The sequence below is a fragment of the Haliotis cracherodii genome, unplaced genomic scaffold (assembly GCF_022045235.1).
Source record: "Haliotis cracherodii isolate W230 unplaced genomic scaffold, xgHalCrac1.p SCAF_7, whole genome shotgun sequence".
Taxonomy (NCBI): domain Eukaryota; kingdom Metazoa; phylum Mollusca; class Gastropoda; order Lepetellida; family Haliotidae; genus Haliotis; species Haliotis cracherodii.
Window position 1 is genome coordinate 51,835,111 of NW_027266330.1, and position 17,917 is coordinate 51,853,027.

At 42.1% G+C, this 17,917-nt stretch overlaps 2 protein-coding genes across 2 annotated transcripts; one reads left to right on the top strand and one right to left on the bottom strand.

Annotated features, from left to right (window-relative positions):
* Positions 1-3,093: 3,093 nt before the first annotated feature.
* Positions 3,094-7,944, bottom strand: LOC139447118 (uncharacterized). Its single transcript, XM_071228288.1, has 4 exons — positions 7,579-7,944; positions 6,576-6,609; positions 5,459-5,557; positions 3,094-3,479 (listed from the first exon to the last, which is right to left on the bottom strand). Exons 1-4 carry the CDS (start codon positions 7,942-7,944, stop codon positions 3,094-3,096), a joined length of 885 nt encoding a protein of 294 aa, XP_071084389.1.
* Positions 7,945-9,689: 1,745 nt separating this feature from the next.
* Positions 9,690-12,059, top strand: LOC139448588 (uncharacterized). The gene is made up of 3 exons (XM_071230156.1): positions 9,690-9,826; positions 10,944-11,032; positions 11,715-12,059. The coding sequence occupies exons 2-3, from the start codon at positions 10,949-10,951 to the stop codon at positions 12,057-12,059; spliced, it is 429 nt and encodes a 142-aa protein (XP_071086257.1). The 5' UTR covers positions 9,690-9,826; positions 10,944-10,948.
* Positions 12,060-17,917: the final 5,858 nt, after the last annotated feature.

The window sequence follows — 17,917 nt, forward strand, 5'->3', positions numbered from 1 at the left end:
CGCTGACTTGGTTGATGCATGTCATCGTATCCCAATTGCTTTGATCGATGCTCATGACATCAATCACTGGATTGTCTGTTCCAGACTCGATTATTTACAGGTCGCCGCCATATTTCTGGAGTGCGGCGCTAAACAACAAACAATAAACAACAAACAAACATTGTGAAATTGTATGACTGACTGTCCGTGGGAAAACACTGTATGGTGGTGTCACTGGTCAGTGGTATGTGTCTGGGGGCTTGTATGGCCATATGTTGGGGCAATGTGCATGGGGATGGTATTATTGCTACCTGTCCGTATGACATACCTGTTGGACGGTAGTTTGTGCTACATGTTGTTGGACCCGTGAAGATTCCGGGGAAGAATAGGTCTTCAGCAACCCATGCTTGCCGTAAAAGGTGACTATGCTTGTCGTAAAATGCGACTAACGGGATCGGGTGGTCAGGCTCGCTGACTTGGGTGATACATGTCATTGATCCCAATTGCGTGGATTGATGCTCATGATATCAATCACTGGATTGTCTAGCCCAGACTCGATTACTTACAGACCGCTGTCATATAGCTGGAATATTGCTGAGTGCGGCGTTAAACAACAAACATACAAACATACAAACATACAAACAAACATGTCATAGCACCACAGTTTGGTACTCTTCCTGAGAGTGTGGCTTTCCACAATGTTGATATTAGCTACTCCTGTTGTTATGACTAATCTGTTTTCTACCGCTGCAGCCATTTTCGAGCTGCCTATCACAGCGTTCTGTAAAAGAACGAATCTAGACCAGACGAACCTGTGATTGAAATTATTTGAAGCCTCAACCAAGTTGCCAAGCCACAACTCGATCCAATTGGATCTATTCTATTCTTGGACCTGTTCCATTCTTGGGCCTGTTCTTTTCTTGGACCTGTTCTATTCTTGGACCTGTTCCATTCTTGGACCTGTTCTATTCTTGGACCTGTTCCATTCTTGGACCTATTCTATTCTTGGACCTGTTCTATTCTTGGACCTGTTCTACTCTTGGACCTATTCTAATTTAGGGGTCTGTGTGGGAAACCTCTAGACATTTTACCCTATGTGAACGGATTCAGAAAGCAAACCATCAGTTAAAATTACATTTTATTGACATTTTGTTAAATGACACACATACAACATATGGGAGTAATAGTCGCTGGTTGTTAACAATGTGGATATTCAAATTTTCATGATCACTCAAAACATATAGTGGATAAAGAATATCAATAATAACTTAGCTGTGCAAAACCACGATTTCCCGTCAGACTGTGATTGAAACATTTGTCGGTACTACAGTAGTAATATATAGTTATCTATGTATCCATCAGAAGCAATATATACATAATAACTGCCTTCAATGGCATGCCTATTCATCACATTCACAGTCCGAAGGGGGCAGTCGGGTAGCCTAGTGGTTAAAGCGTTCGCTCGTCACGCCAAAGACCCGGATTCGATTCGATTCGAAGCCATGTACAATGTGGTGTCCCCCGCCGTGATATTGCTGGAATATTGCTAAAAGCAGCGTAAAACCACTCACTCACTCACTCACTCACTCACTCACTCACTCACTCACTCACTCACTCACTCACTCACTCACTCACTTTCTCACTCACTCACTCACTCACTCACTCACTCACTCACTCACTCACTCACAGTCCGTGGTATAGTGTCTGCCCAGAAAGCGGTCGGTTTTGAGATCAGCATATTATCCCTAAGCAGAGATGTCAAACTGCGGAACGATATCTCCATGGTGTAGCACTATAAAACAGGCATACATCCGGACAAGAAGGCACACACATACCACACACACAGACACATATATACGTACATGTCCACATGTAAGTATATATGTTACAGGGAATACGTCTAATCAGGGAATATGTATAATCCCTGAAATTTTCAGGGAATATATTTAATGTCAGATTCACTCAGGGTATATACATAATCCCTAAAATGTTCAGGTATTACACATATTCCCTGATTTAACATGAAAGTTTTTTAGACATATTCCCTGAAATTACTTTTGAGGTTCTTACATAGTCAAATTTGATATAAAAAAAAGCCAAATTATTTATAAGGAGACAAATTTATTTGACATGATAACAAATACCTTTCACTTAACTTAACAATTAGTCTTCACTGTAATCAAAACAATGCTACATCAAACATAGGATAGACCTAACAAACAATAGCTCTTGTGCAGTTTTTTTCGGAAATTCTCCTCCAACTCTATCATGAAAATGTGAGGTAATCCTGTATTGTACTGTTTTGGGGGTTAACGACCGCAGGCAATTTCGCAGTCGGGGTAGGTGGGGAAAATAAAAAATAAATAATATTTTAATATAGTAAGCACCATACCTCAAAAACTGTAAGTGAGACGGGAATAAACCTAATCCTACGGCTATAATCTACAACAAGTGTATTAAAATATGAAACGAAAAGATAAGTTAAATGGTAATATATTAAGTGAGGTGAATATTGAAGGAATGATTTAAGGCCTGAAAAGAGTAGAAAGTGCTATATAATCTATCTTAGTAACTGTAGGCTATACTTGAAGAAAAGGTAAATCATAGTGTGTGTGTGTGGGGTGGGGTGTGGGGGTGGGGTGTGGGGGTGGGGGTTGGGGGGTTGGGTGTGTGTGTGTGTGTAATACTTAATGTCAGCAGTTTTAAACCTTGATTTTCATATATTGTTGCAGCTGCAAACATGTTTGTTTTTCAAACTGTTTTTGTACTTCATATGCTAACATTGATTCTTTGATGGCAATGAATATATGCATGTGAGAAAAGAAATGCGAACCAATTGTAGAAACATATAGAGAAGTATGTACGTTAAGAAAAGATGTGTCCAATGTGTACCACTTAATGTTTTTTTGTTATGTTATTTCTTTTTGGAGAACTCAATCAATACGTTCACAGAATATAGTTCACATGCAATCTTAAATACATACAAAGTATATCTATTGAATATAACAAACAAAGCTATACCAGTGTCAGGATGGGAAGACATCCATGTTGAACATACTCCCGTTGCTACAAAAGTGCAATAATAGTCTTTATTCCTCATTTCACCACCTCACCTCACAATTTGAAAATACCCATGTAGTTTGAAAACCTACCCTTTTCGACCAGATCAGCGTTTTGATCAGGTATATACACGCCGATGGCATCGCGTTCTTCGAGTTTCAAAACGGCGTAGAGAAAAGAGTTACGCTGTGGAGATGCTGTTCGTGAGAATGAGGTTTTACTCATCAGAAGAAGCTGTTTCGGGGGCATGTTCCGTCTGGTAAGGTGCATTGTGTGTGTGAAGATGGTGTATGTGGAGCCACGTGTCACGTTAAATGTGATGTGCGAGTACACGAGGTAGGCCCCAGCGTCTCGTACCCTGATCGTTCCGTTATCGCATGCGACATTGGCACAGAAGGACATGTGGTAGTCATCATGGGCTGTCCATGCTGGCGGCGACCCTGGGAAAGGACAAATACGTTAGAATAGTCTTTGACAAAGTTGTTAGATTTGTCTTTGTTACATGCGTTAAATGAATGCTCATGGTGATAGCATTAAAGTGAGTCGGCAGGATTTTAAGTTGTATTACCGATGTCAAACATAACAGATACACATAGATCTCCTTACGTTATTCAGTCACTATCACCATTGAATACATGTCCTGAAATATATATTAAAAAATTCTTACTTGAATGATGGCTACTCCTCTAAGGGTTTATCACGCGACAAGTGAATAAAACTACAAATAGACACGACTGGTTGAGAAGTTGGGTTTAATGCTGCTATGAACAGATTTCCAGTTTTATGACGACGTGTCAGCTGAACGTGGAAGGAAAGCAGGTGAGGCAGGTGATGCAGGTCCTAGACGTTTACCATTTTGGTGAAACCAGCGAGCACGGGTATGGCGCAGACAACCCTAGAAATCTATTATCTGGACGAACCGGGATTCGAACCCACGATCAGAAATGCTTGGCATGTCTAAGGGACGCACTTCTACGTAGTGAATTGTGGCACCTCAGATGAGCGTGTAACACGTGCCCCTCTAGACAAGCGGTATCACTGTACCTAGGATGAGCGGGCAACACGTGACCCTCTAGACAAGCGGTATGACTGTACCTAGTCTGAGCGGGCAACACGTGCCCCTCTAGACAAGCGGTATGACTGTACCTAGGACGAGCGGGCAACACGTGACCCTCTAGACAAGCGGTATGACTGTGCCTAGGACGAGCGGGCAACATGTGCCCCTCTAGACAAGCGGTATGACTGTACCTAGGATGGGCGGGCAACACGTGCCCCTCAAGACAAGCGGTATGACTGTACCTAGGATTAGCGGGCAACACGTGCCCCTCTAGACGAGTGGTATGACTGTACCTCGGATGAGCGGCAACACGTGCCCCTCTAGAAAATCGGTATGACTGTACCTAGGGTGGGCGGGCAACACGTGCCCCTCTAGACAAGCCGTATGACTGTACCTAGGATGAGCGGGCAACACGTGCCCCTCTAGACAAGCGGTATGACTGTACCTAAGATGAGCGGGCAACACGTGCCCCTCTAGACAAGTGGTATGACTGTACTTAGGAGGAGCGGGCAACACGTCTCCCTCTAGACAAACGGTATGACTGTACCTAGGATGATTGGGCAACACGTGCCCTTCTAGACAAACGGTATGACTGTACCTAGGATGGGCGGGAAACACGTGCCCCTCTAGACAAACGGTATGACTGTACCTAGGATGGGCGGGCAACACGTGCCCCTCTAGACAAGTGGTACGACTGTACCTAGGATGAGCGTGTAACACGTGACAACCTAGACAAACGGTATGACTGTACCTAGGATGAGCGGGCAACACGTCTCCCTCTAGACAAACGGTATGACTGTACCTAGGATGAGCGGGCAACACGTGCCCCTCTAGACAAGCGATATGACTGTACCTAGGATGGGCGGGCAACACGTACCCCTCTAGACAAGCGGTATGATTGTACCTAGGATGAGGGGGCAACACGTGCCCCTCTAGACAGGCGGTATGACTGTACCTCGGATGAGCGGCAACACGTGCCCCTCTAGAAAAGCGGTATGACTGTACCTAGGATGAGCGGGCAACACGTGCCCCTCTAGACAAGCGGTATGATTGTACCTAGGATGGACGGGCAACACGTGCCCCTCTAGACAAGCGGTATGACTGTACCTAGGATGAGCGGGCAACACGTGCCCCTCTAGACAAGCGGTATGACTGTACCTAGGATGAGCAGGCAACACGTGCCCCTCTAGACAAGCGGTATGACTGTACCTAGGATGGGCGTGCAACACGTGCCCCTCTAGACAAGCGGTATGACTGTACCTAGGATGGGCGGGCAACACGTGCCCCTCTAGACAAGCGGTATGACTGTACCTTGGATAGGCGTGCAACACGTGTCCCTCTAGACAAACGGTATGACTGTACCTTTGATAGGAACCATGACCAGATGTGCCCCTGTGGATCCTGAGTGAGTGTTGTCGCGGTTGCCCTTCACTACGGAATCAGAATCCAATTGATCCGACCCTGACAACAGAACCCCACAAAACATACAACAGTTTCCGAGTTGATTACGCAAAACATAATATTTATGGCTAATATACTACTCAAAATAAGTTAAAGAATACCAACAACCCACCAGCCATGACAAACTGACTACATATATGATACGTAATTTATTTTAAGTAGACTTTATACTTTCTCTATAATTTTTCATAAATGGCCTGTTGGGTCAGTTAAACAATGACCGATCATAATGTTAGTGAACTGCTGCCTCAGAATCAACTGCCACAACAATTTGTTTGCTGTTTAATGCCACACTCAGCAATATTCCGACTATATGACGGCGGTCTGTAAATAATCGAGTCTGGACCAGACAATCCACTGATTGACATCATGAGCAGCGATCCCCGTGATTGGGATATGATGACATGCATCAACCACGTTAGCGAGCCTGACCACCCGATACCGTTAGTCGCCTCTCACGACAAGTATAGTCGCCTTTTGCAGCAAGCATGGGTTGCTGAAGACCTATTCTACCCCGGATCTTCACGGGGTCGGCAGGAACAAAATCGTGACGCCATCATACTGATGTAATCACGGCACAGGCACATGCTACTTATCATGGGTATTGGGGCGGAGGGTAGCCCAGTAGTTAAAGCGTTCGACATCACGGGCTCGATTCCCGACATGGGTACAATGTGTGAAGCCCATTTCTGGTGTCCCCCGCCGTCATATTGCTGAAGTATTGCTACAAGCGGCGGTAAAACCATACACACTCACTCACTCATTTTTCATGGTTATTTTATTGTTTATTCTAATTATCACGAATTGATGTAAAAGATTGAATTCAGCAGAAATAACAAGAGACGGGGAATGGATTATCACACTCTCATTAGAATGTACTGCGGAAGGAATATATAAATGTATGGGTTACTAAAAGGTCGCTCATTTCTTTGAAAACCTACACAAAGACACATTGGAATTTGACATAACGACTTGACATAGCTACAATTAACAGGGTTGATGTATTAGTTTTACAAACCTGAAGTTCGCCCGGAGAACTCGTCTACGATCATCTGAAATATAGTGTACTGCAATTCACTATTTAATATAAAACCTCAAAGCCAGACAATCACCATGCTGTATCGTCTGACAAAACAGATTCCATTGTCAGATACCATGAGAGAGTGAGAGAGAGGGGGGGAGAGACAGAGAGTAAGGTATAGAGAGAGAGTGAGAAGGATAGAGAGTGAGAGAGAAAGGAGAGAGAGAGAGAGACAGAGAGTGACAGAGAGAGTGAGAGAGAAAGAGAGAGAGAGACAGAGAGTGACAGAGAGAGTGAGAGAGAAAGAGAGAGAGACAGAGAGAGTGAGAGAGAGGGGGAGAGAGGAAGAGTGAGAGAGGGATAGAGAGAGCGATGGAGGAGAGAGGAGAGAGAGAGAGAGAGAGAGAGAGAGAGAGAGAGAGAGAGAGAGAGAGAGAGATTTCAGCAAATCCATGATTAACGTAACAGGCGACTGACGGAAATGGGGTGGTAAGACTAGCTGACTCGGTTGGTGCATGTCATCCTATCCCAATGGTATAGATCGATGCTCTTGATGTCAGTCACTGGGTTATCTAGTATAGACTCGATTATTTACAGACCGGGATACTCGTATTGTTGAGTGCGGCGTTAAAAAACAAACCAACAACCACAGAAGTGGGACAAGGTTAGTGATTTCCTCAGTTACGCTTCCTTGAAATTCTCAATTGAAACACGGAAGAAAGTATGGTTGTTAAAAATAGCACACTTCGCTGATAAATAGAACCAGTTATATCAGACACCGACGGACTGATTAGTCGATAAATGTACTGTGAATGGAAAATTGGAAAACAAGTTTTTTTCACAAATTAAACAAGATCATGCTGATGACCACCCGCCTTCCCTCAAAGGGGAACATTGTGTATAACAACTCAACTTTTCTCCGCTAACTAATATTATCAATAAAAATAGAACCAGCAACAAGTGTGATAAGGCGGTATAAATTGTGTATTTATAGAATTACCTTCTTGAACATTTCTGTGACGTCAACATTCTTTCTTTGACAGCATAAATGATGCGCGGAGGTTCGAATGACGTCATAGAGAGTGTCTTGAGCTTCGACCAGTGGACCCAGCTGACCACAAGTAAAACACACATCAGCATTTGACCGCACATGGTCAAGCTGAACAGAAGATGCGTCCGTGTTCTTTTGATGAAACAATCTTGGCTTCAGCGTTTGGATGCCGAAGATGACAGCTAAAACAACATTGAAGATCAGTGAGACGGCAACGAGGATATAGAGCAACGCTCTTGAACGATGTCGTCGTGAAGGTGGCGGCTCCGACGTTGTTGTGGTGTTGCGGATTAAGCTAGATTCAGACCCTGACATTCTTGTATGATATGTACGTTTATAGGTTTGAAATAAAAAAAAATGGTTTTTTTTTTATATTTACAAATGTCCAGTTGAGACAGTTGTTAACTTTAACCACAATCTCCTCGGGCGAGCCTGCTAGTGTCTGATGTCGTCGCTTATGGTGAAGCTACAGTGACTGAAACATTTGCTGACAAGTGATTGTTGGAATCTCCCAGATGATCTCACCACCCGGGTTTTCCTTGACTGCTCTGTACTACACCGTGGTGGGAATCCCTCAGGGTTATTTTCTGTTTTCTTGTCATGGGATTAATATAGACCGGTGTAGTGTCATCTTCTGCTTCCCTCTGTGTCGGGCGGTCGGGTAGCCTAGTGGTTAAAGCGTTCGCTCGTCACGCCGAAGACCCGGGTTCGATTCCCGACATGGGTACAATGTGTGAAGCCCATTTCTGGTGTCCCCCGCCGCGATATTGCTGGAATATTGCTAAAAGCGGCGTAAAACCATACTCACTCATTCCTTCTGGCGCTGTCATTCTCTGAATGTCTCCATGAGTAGTCCGGGTTAATATTCGTCGCCAGTAACCTTTGCTGGCCGTAGGAGGTGACCAGGCTCGAGTCGTAATGCCTGGTGACCTGGGTGACTTGTGTGTCATCGTACCCGACGCACTATCAATCACCGGATTGTCTAGTCCAAGATATTTACAGGCCGCCTGTCACATAACCGGAATATTGCTGATTGCAGTGTTAAACAACAAGCAAAACGTTCTCTGAATGTGTCCCTATTTAATGACACGTGTTCGAGCCAATATTTTACCATATTTGATAACAGGAAGGCTACTTTTAGACGGCAGGTCAAGTTCGATAAGCAGTAGTTCCCCGCTATCTCGCTCTTTGTGACGTAGCAAATGGGACAACGCCCAAACCAGTCAAAACGCCCAAAGACCAAATTATATCAATGACAAGGTCAAGGTCCATATGCGGAAGAAAACGTCTTGTTACTGAATCACACTTTCAGTCGAAACTGAGGCGGCTAGAGAGAGAGAGAGAGAGAGAGAGAGAGAGAGAGAGAGAGAGAGAGAGAGAGAGAGAGAGAGAGAGAGAGAGAGAGAGAGAGAGAGAGAGAGAGAGAGACTGTGCTTGTACTAGTCAGGATTACTTCCGGGTTCATAGTGACAGTCCACGGAGATACCATGCCGCATGTATTTACATCTCACATCTGTACGTTAACATTGACATGTGGCTAGTATATATGTTATAAATCTAAAAAAAACATTCACTTTATGAATTGTGTAAGACAAAAATAATTAAACCAGATTAAGATGCTACAGATGTTCTATGCGTATAAAATTGCCTTCATTCGGCAAAGATAAAAATAGCACTTACATCAGTAAAAATAAAGCTAGTCTGAGATGGCGACTAACTTGTAGGCTTAAATGTGTCATCAAACAGTGACACGTGTTTATTCATATCCTCGTCATCTGACCTAATGTGTATTATTGTTCATAGTGTAGTTCGAATAGTATAGGATTTCCTTGTTTCTGTATATTAACTAACTGTTTTAACTGTTTTTAGCAAAGCGATTGGTTGTAAAGGTGGACCGTTCTGCACCAACACATTAGGACTACTATCTAGATGCTATCGCATGACGGACAATATAGGATATACAGTGAGGAAATTGGATACGTATCGGGTCATGTCAGGTTTTGCTTATCATTGCGGATGTAATATATAGCTTGAAATAAATTAAACGCTGAACTGTGACATGTCAGAAGGCAGGCCCGTAGCTTAAAATCAATGTCTTCTCTGTGCGTGAAATCCATCTGTGAAGACATTGAACATAACTATCTCTAAGCATCAACCAGGTTCCACGGTGGATCCAAAAGACACAGACACTCAAAAAGTAAGTACCATTTGACAGGCATACCTTATGAAATTTAGTTAAAGTGGATGATTCCTGGAACGGGTAGTGGCAATGTTGTTCTACGTACAATTCACTTCACAAGTAACTGGGGTCTCGGGGAGCCTTGTCTTTTAAAGCGCAGAATTCGTCGTGTAGAGCTACGTCCCTTGGGCGTGCCAGTAACCTAGTCCTGGTGCGTATTGATTGCTAGGTTTGTTGTCATCATACGCGTGCTTGTGGCTTTAACTGAAGTAAGTCTTAGACCTGTATCACTTTGGGCTTCACATTGAGCCAGCGTGCTGTGATATAGCAGAACTAATGTTCAGAGCGAGTGTGTGTGCGTGCGTGCGTGTGTGTGTGCGTGTGTGTGTGTCCGTGTGTGTGTGCGTGTGCGTGCGTGTGTGTGTGTGTGTGCCATGCTGTAGTTAAACATGAATGCCCCATTCAGTATACTGTTTCAGTGTACCAACTTTAAACAACTTTACGAGGACAGGCGCTCCATCCGCTAGATCATGTAGGCGGTAAATAACGATTAGTTTTTATATAAATGTAACTTGCAATATGAGGCAAAGTTTACTCTAAACCTAAAGCATCAACACCTTGATGAGTATCCACGAACCAGTAAATGCAGTCAGCTATTAGGTAACATAAGGAAAACAAGGAAATCCTATACTATTCGATACACATTAGGTCAAGTGACGAGGATATGAATAAACACGTGTCACTGTTTGATGACACATTTAAGCCTAAGTGTGTGTATGTATGTATGTATGTATGTATGTATGTATGCGTGCGTGCGTGCGTGCGTGCGTGCGTGCGTGCGTGTATGTATGCATGCATGTATGTATGTACATACGTATGCATGTATGTATGTTTGAATGTTTGCTACTACCACCAAGATCTGCACATCCTATACAGACTAAAATGTATTTATCAAAAGAAATATATTGATAGATAGTATTGTATATTTAAACAGAATTGATTCATCCATGCACCCATTGATCAAACATTTCCATTTTATATCTTGCACAACACTTCTGTTCAGCGTTTGTTTCTTCAGACTTATAAAAGGCAGTAAAGGCTTAATCTAATTCTCCTTTATTTCATATTTTTGTAGCTAACATGGATGTGTGGACCGTCATCTTTGGAATAGTTGTGCTGCTCCCTGCCACCTTCTCTGTAGATGGACTGGGCGCAACGTACACGGTCAGCATCTCGACCAATATTTCATATCCATATACATGATGCGAAGTGTGAATGTAAATAATATACCTCATTTGTACTTCGAACAAATCAAAAGCAACAGTTGTCTTTTCTTTAGTCCAAAAACACTTGCAGCCTACATGTAATTGGGAATCTGTGTGATATAAAACGTCAGTTTCGATTATCTGCCGAATCAGATTCCACTGGGCGTGAAAGGCAAAATAGTGGTTTGAAATATATGAATGGATCACTGAAAATCAATGATGACATCAGGTGTTCGAGAAAAGTGTAAGCATGTCCTGCCCTATCGGTAGCACTCATCAATCACGAAATGTTCATAAAAAGTAAGTTTTTATTTATTTCCCATCGCCGAATAGATGGAAAACTCTCGATTCCTCGCTGCCACCGTCTGTCGTTAAAATCTAGCCACGACAGAATTCGACAATTTACTAGCCCTCCAATCAATTGTTGCCACTGACAAGTACCACAAATAATTTTACAACAGCGTCTTCTACCACATAACAACTATTTGGTCGTGATTCATAAACAAACGCTGATGTTATTGTCGGAATGGTACAATGGACTCAGCTTTTAGCAGGCAATTCTTTTGTTTATGGAAAGTGTTTCGTCGTTTTGTTTGATATACTGTGCTTTATTTATATTCAGTTTATTTCTGTGCTTTAAGGGTACAAAAACAGTGAAATCGGGGACATGCAGGTTTGCCGAATATAAAGAAAACCACGGCAATGGACCTCGAGGACTACGTCTCTTTTCATGCAAGAATAATAGCAAAAACATGAACCTCGACTGCACTTACTACGGAAAGAATTCCCACAATTGTGAGCAATATAAACCAAATCAGCAGAAGAGGATCAAGAAGTACTACACAGCACTGGCAGAAAGTGCCATGAACAATGGCGAACCGTGCACACTGAGCTTCATCACTGAAAACATCTGCGGTCTAAGCTACCCTTGTTATGACGGGAGCTGTGAAGAGAATCAGACATTGCATCCCAAAGAGGAGTTATAGAATCTAATACAAGCAGAGCTTTTATCTTGTAATTCTGTGTATTAAAGTTATATAAAGGAAATCAGGAGTTGATGTCTCTGCAAACCACACTGAGTGAGTGAATATGGTATAGCCACACTTTACAGTATTCCAAAAGTATCAAGGCGTTTGGTGTTGGAGACGCAAGTAGTGAATAGGTCAGAACTGAATCAAAGTGTTTTATGTTGTGACAGCTTCACTGTGTGAATAGGTCAGCACTGAATCAGATTGTTTAATGTTGCAACAACTTCAGTGGGTTTAGTGGGTTAGCACTAAATCAAAATGTTTAATGTTGCAAAATCTTCACTCGGCGAAAAGGTCAGCACTGAATTATACTGGTGTATGTTGCAACAGCTTCAATAGGTCAGCACTGAATCATACCGGTGTATGTTGCAACAGCCTCAAAGGGTGAATGGGTAAGCACTGTTTCATACCGGTGTATGTTGCAACAGTTTCACTGGGTTAATGGTTCAGCACTAAATCACACTGGTGTATGTTGCAACAGTTTCACTGGGTAAATGAGTCAGCACTGAATCATACTAATGTATGTTGCAACAACTTCAATGGGTGAATGGGTCAGCACTGAATCATACTGGTGTATGTTGCAACATCTTCACTGGGTGAATGGTTCAGCGCTGAATCATACTGATGTATTTTGCAACAGTTTCAATGGGTTAACGCTGAATCATACCGGTATATGCTCCAACAGCTTCATTGGGTGAATGGGTCAGCACTGAATCATACTGGCGTATGTTGCAGTAGATTTACTGGGTGAATGGGTCAGCACTGAATCATACTGATGTATTTTTCAACAGATTCACTGTGTGAATCGGTCAGCAATGAATCACAGTGTTTTACGTTGCAACAACTTCACTGGGTGAAAGGGTCAGCAGTGAATCATACCGGTGTATGTTGTGACAGCTTCAATGGGTCAGCACTGAATCATACTGGTGTATGTTGTGACAGCTTCACTGGGTGAATGGGTCAGCACTGAATCATACTGGTGTATGTTGTGACAGCTTCACTGGGTGAATGGGTCAGCACTGAATCATACCGGTGTATGTTGCAACAGCTTCAATGGGTCAGCACTGAATCATACCCGTGTATGTTGGAAAAGCTTCAATGGGTGAATGGGGCAGCACTGAATCATACTGATGTATTTTGCAACATATTCACTGGGTGAATCGGTCAGCAATGAATCACACTGGCGTATGTTGCAACAGTATTATTGGGTGAATGGATCAGCACTGAATAATACTGCTTCACTGTGTGTTTGTATGTTTCACTGTGTTTGTGTCTGTGTTTGATTGTGTATATGACTATGCGGTTGTGTGTATCACACTGTGGTTGTCAGCATCGCCGTGTGGTTGTGTGTATCACTGTATGGTTGTGTGTATCCCTCTATGGTTGTGTGTATCACTGTATGGTTGTGTGTATCACTCTATGGTTGTCAGCATGAGAGTGTGGCTGTGTGTATCACTGTATGGTTGTCAGCATCAATGTGTTGCTGTGTGTATCACTGCATGGTTGTGTGTATCACTCTATGGTTGTCAGCATCAGAGTGTGGCTGTGTGTATCACTGTATGGTTGTGTGTATCACTCTATGGTTGTCAGCATCAGAGTGTGGCTGTGTGTATCACTGTATGGTTGTCAGCATCAATGTGTTGCTGTGTGTATCACTGTATGGCTGTGTGTATCGCTCTATGGTTGTCAGCATCACAGTTTGGCTGTGTGTATCACTGTATGGTTGTCAGCATCACTGTGTGGTTGTGTGTATCACTATGGTTGTCATCATCACTGTGTGGTTGTATGTATCACTCTATGGCTGTGTGTATCACTCTATGGTTGTCGCGTTCGCTCGTCACGCCGAAGACCCGTGTTCGATTCCCGACATGGGTACAATGTGTGAAGCCCATTTCTGGTGTCCCCCGCCGTGATATTGCTGGAATATTGCTAAAAGCGGCGTAAAGCCATACTCACTCACTCACTCACTCACTATGGTTGTCAGCATCACTGTGTGGTTGTGTGTATCACTGTATGGCTGTGTGTATCACTGCGTGGTTGTCATCATCACCGTGTGGTTGTGTGTATCAATGTGTGGTTGTGTGTATCACTGTGTGGTTGTGTGTATCACTGTATGGCTGTGTGTATCACTGCGTGGTTGTCATCATCACCGTGTGGTTGTGTGTATCACTGTGTGGTTGTGTGTATCACTCTATGGTTGTCATCATCACTGTGTTGTTGTGTGTATCACTGTATGGCTGTGTGTATCACTCTATGGTTGTCATCATCACCGTGTGGTTGTGTGTATCACTGTATGGTTGTCATCATCACTGTGGTTGTGTGTATCACTCTATGGTTGTGTGTATCAGTCTATGGTTGTCATCATCACCGTGTGGTTGTGTGTATCACTCTATGGCTGTGTGTATCACTCTATGGTTGTCATCATCACCGTGTGGTTGTGTGAATCACTGTATGGCTGTGTGTATCACTCTATGGTTGTCAGCATCACCGTGTGGTTGTGTGTATCACTCTATGGTTGTGTGTATCACTCTATTGTTGTCAGTCTCGACATTGTGAAAATCACCTCGGACGAACTTGCCATTGCAGTGTTAAACAACAAACAAAACATTTTCTGAATGTGTCTCTATTCAGTGACACGTGTTCGAGGCAATAGTTTACCATATTTGATAAAAAAGGAGACTCCTTATCGCATGGACAACCCCATCCTTTATACGATACAGTGTAAACTGTGGTGATGAGTGTATGTATTTTTTCTCCTCGTGTCCTTGCTTTGTGGTTTCCGTTCTTTCCTGGTTATTCTGACGTAGGAAGTGAGTGAATATTCCTTCATGCCGCATCCATAAACTCGTATTTTACTACATGTGCACAAATACAGCAATATTGATGTCGAAGCGATCTGAAATGTCAGTCAAATATCACATTTACATTATTAAAAAATATAAGAAAATGCATAATAACAGTTCAAAGTAAGGGATATATCGTTTACCTCAAAGATAAGCGCAATTATCTTGAAAGCGACGTTTTCAACTCGCCTACTACGATCATGTTACCCAGTAAAAAAGTTGCAACTTAGTCAGCTAGTGTATAAGAAACCCCTCCCAACCCGTAGTCGAGTCTGAGTTGACAACTTCCTTGTTGACTTGAATGTGTCATCAAGCATTCACACTTGTTTAGTCCTCTCTTGACCTAAGCTTTATTGTTCATTGTGTACTTCGAAATATTATAGGATTTTCTTCTTTTTGTTTTGGTTTGGCAGTCGATTGCATTTTCTGCTTCGTGGATGCATTACAAGGTGGTGACGCTATATATTTGGAGTGATCGTTGCTTCATGCTTAATTTAAGATTCACATTATAGCTAAAAGTTGTTTACCGTCTCTGTGGTGCAGTAGATAGAGCGTCTCCCCGGACAAATTCTTACGTTTTAATATATCAACAACTAAGTGAGTTAGTGTGAGTTAGTTAGATTGTACGCCGCTTTTAGCAATATTCCAGCAATATCACGGCGGGGGACGCCAGAAATGGGCTTCACACATTGTACTCATGTCGGGAATAGAACCAGGGTCTTCGGCGTGACGAGCGAACGCTTTAACCACCAATCTACCCGTCCGGCTCAAAAACTGAGAGAAGCCAGAAAACTGGAAATTAGATGGTAGGATTTACTCCATATCTTCAGCCGTTGCAGAGAAAGGATTATGTTCCTGCATGTATTGCCATTTAAAAAAAATTAGATGCATAGATTTTTTTTATAAAAACAACAACGTATTAATATCAATCCCTAGTAAGATGACAAAAGAGATGTGTTAGACTACACATATACGAAGGTTAGTATTTTACTTAGATTAGTCATACAATATCTAAATGATGAAACTTTCATACTGTCACATAATGTGCTTTTACAAATGCGTTGTATGAACCTGACACTAACAACAACAACAACAACAACAACAACAACAACAACAACACTAATAATGATATGTATACATAATGATAATGACCACTGCATCGTGTTTATGTGCAGTTTGTGAAACAGAAACTGCCCTGGACCAGTCACTTCCCACTCTAAACCGTCAATGTGCGATTTGCATCAAAATGTAAATAAGAAATGTACATTATGGAATCCGGAAACATTTTGATCGAGATAATTGACGGGAAGTAAGACATTTAAAATATATTAGTAACGCATTTACTAAAGTATTTCGTGACGTGTCGACTGTTTCAGTTGTCAAGAACCAAAATCATTAGGATGATAAAACCTGAAATGATGTAGATCCCAACTTCATTTGGCTGTTATATTGTCAAAGGATTTTTACACTGTTTGTATTACATTCCCCTTCCCATATGAGACGTTTCTTTCATTTGTGTAAGTTCGGTAATATCCAGTCGATTATATTTGGCCCTTCTAAAAGTAATAAAATAACTTTATATAATTATTCCATGGTCATTGTGACCTTGTAACTTTATCACTTACATTTCAAAGATTAAACTGCTTGTTAAAGGGAAATAAAAACACAACCTCCCATATGAATGCATGTGACAGGGAAGTTAGTGTCATTTGTAATACCATTGTACAACACAAACACTCGGGGTACCTGGGCCAGCTCTCGCACCATGATGACATGTATAATCTTCCTCAAACAAACGTAAGTTGTCTCTAAAAGTATTCTATACTCGATTCTGTACATTAAAGTGCGGACCATGTTGCATTTTAATTTGTGTTTTCTTTGTGTTTTCAGGCGAGAGATGACTGCTTGGGTAATAGTTCTGACTCTTGCATATTTGATATTTACAACACAAGGTACGTTGTTTTAGATATGTATTTATAAACATTCACTCATACGGAACCCTTTTGTCTAATCCGACCTAACAGGCAAACGAACATTTTATAACGTACGTTTTGCACTTCTGTGCACATTCTTCGTGTTGAAAACTTAATGAGCACTTTTTTTTTATTACCCAATAGTTTTTATTATTTACAAATTTTGCTCATCCCGATTGGCTAGTTTGTTCCAATCGTTCTATTAATTTCATTGTTTGCGAAGATGCCAACGGGATGCCATGTGAACACATTGTCTCAAATAAATGAAGATGACGTCATGCATGACGTCACTTACGATATATTTTATGACCTCGCTTCAACAATATAGTAATTGAGCTGATATCATGAGATAAGGACACCTACATTTTTCTTCAAACAATTAACTATGATCTGTCTCCTCTGAAAGAAAAGTTGAAAGTACCCAGCCAGTGCTCGGATGTAACACACGTATTTCATTCAGGTCATATAATCCGTAATTCCTTAATGTTTGACTGGGTATACTGACCATAGACTACCCTTTGGCTGCACCCCTTGCAGGGATAGGTCACGGTTAATATTTTCAGAGCATACTGTAACACATGGCATTTCTATATAATATATCTAAATGACTTAGTCTATCATGGATACGTACTCACGTACGGCCTTAAACATCCACGGATTAATAAATTTCTTTGGGTTAGGTTCAGTTAAGATTGCTTTGTTTTTTTCATCATGTCAACATTATTTTGAAGCCTCACACTGTGGAGATGGCCAACACTGTATGGATTGTGACATCACGACAGGGGAATGCCTCACGGCGTGTTCTAAAGGATATTTTGACAGGACCTGCAGTTCGAAATGCAGCAATGGTTGCAAAAATAATGCCTGTGTGTCTACGGGCGATGGCATTGAGAACTGCACTGAAGGGTGCGTGCAAGGTTTTCAAGGCACTAAATGCAAAACACAATGTTACAATCCTGGAGTAAATTGTACAAAATGTCAAAACGGATGTCTTGGAGAG

What these genes read in the sequence shown, in the direction of transcription:
- LOC139447118 (XM_071228288.1), bottom strand. Translation starts at nt 7,944, where the DNA reads ATGTCAGGGTCTGAATCTAGCTTAATCCGCAACACCACAACAACGTCG. An exon ending in GTTCTCCGGGCGAACTTCAG is followed by an intron (nt 5,558 to 6,575) that starts GTTTGTAAAACT and finishes TTCTGTTGTCAG; the next exon opens with GGTCGGATCAATTGGATTCT. An exon ending in GGTCATGGTTCCTATCAAAG is followed by an intron (nt 3,480 to 5,458) that starts GTACAGTCATAC and finishes GTCCTTTCCCAG; the next exon opens with GGTCGCCGCCAGCATGGACA.
- LOC139448588 (XM_071230156.1), top strand. Translation starts at nt 10,949, where the DNA reads ATGGATGTGTGGACCGTCATCTTTGGAATAGTTGTGCTGCTCCCTGCC. An exon ending in GACTGGGCGCAACGTACACG is followed by an intron (nt 11,033 to 11,714) that starts GTCAGCATCTCG and finishes CTGTGCTTTAAG; the next exon opens with GGTACAAAAACAGTGAAATC.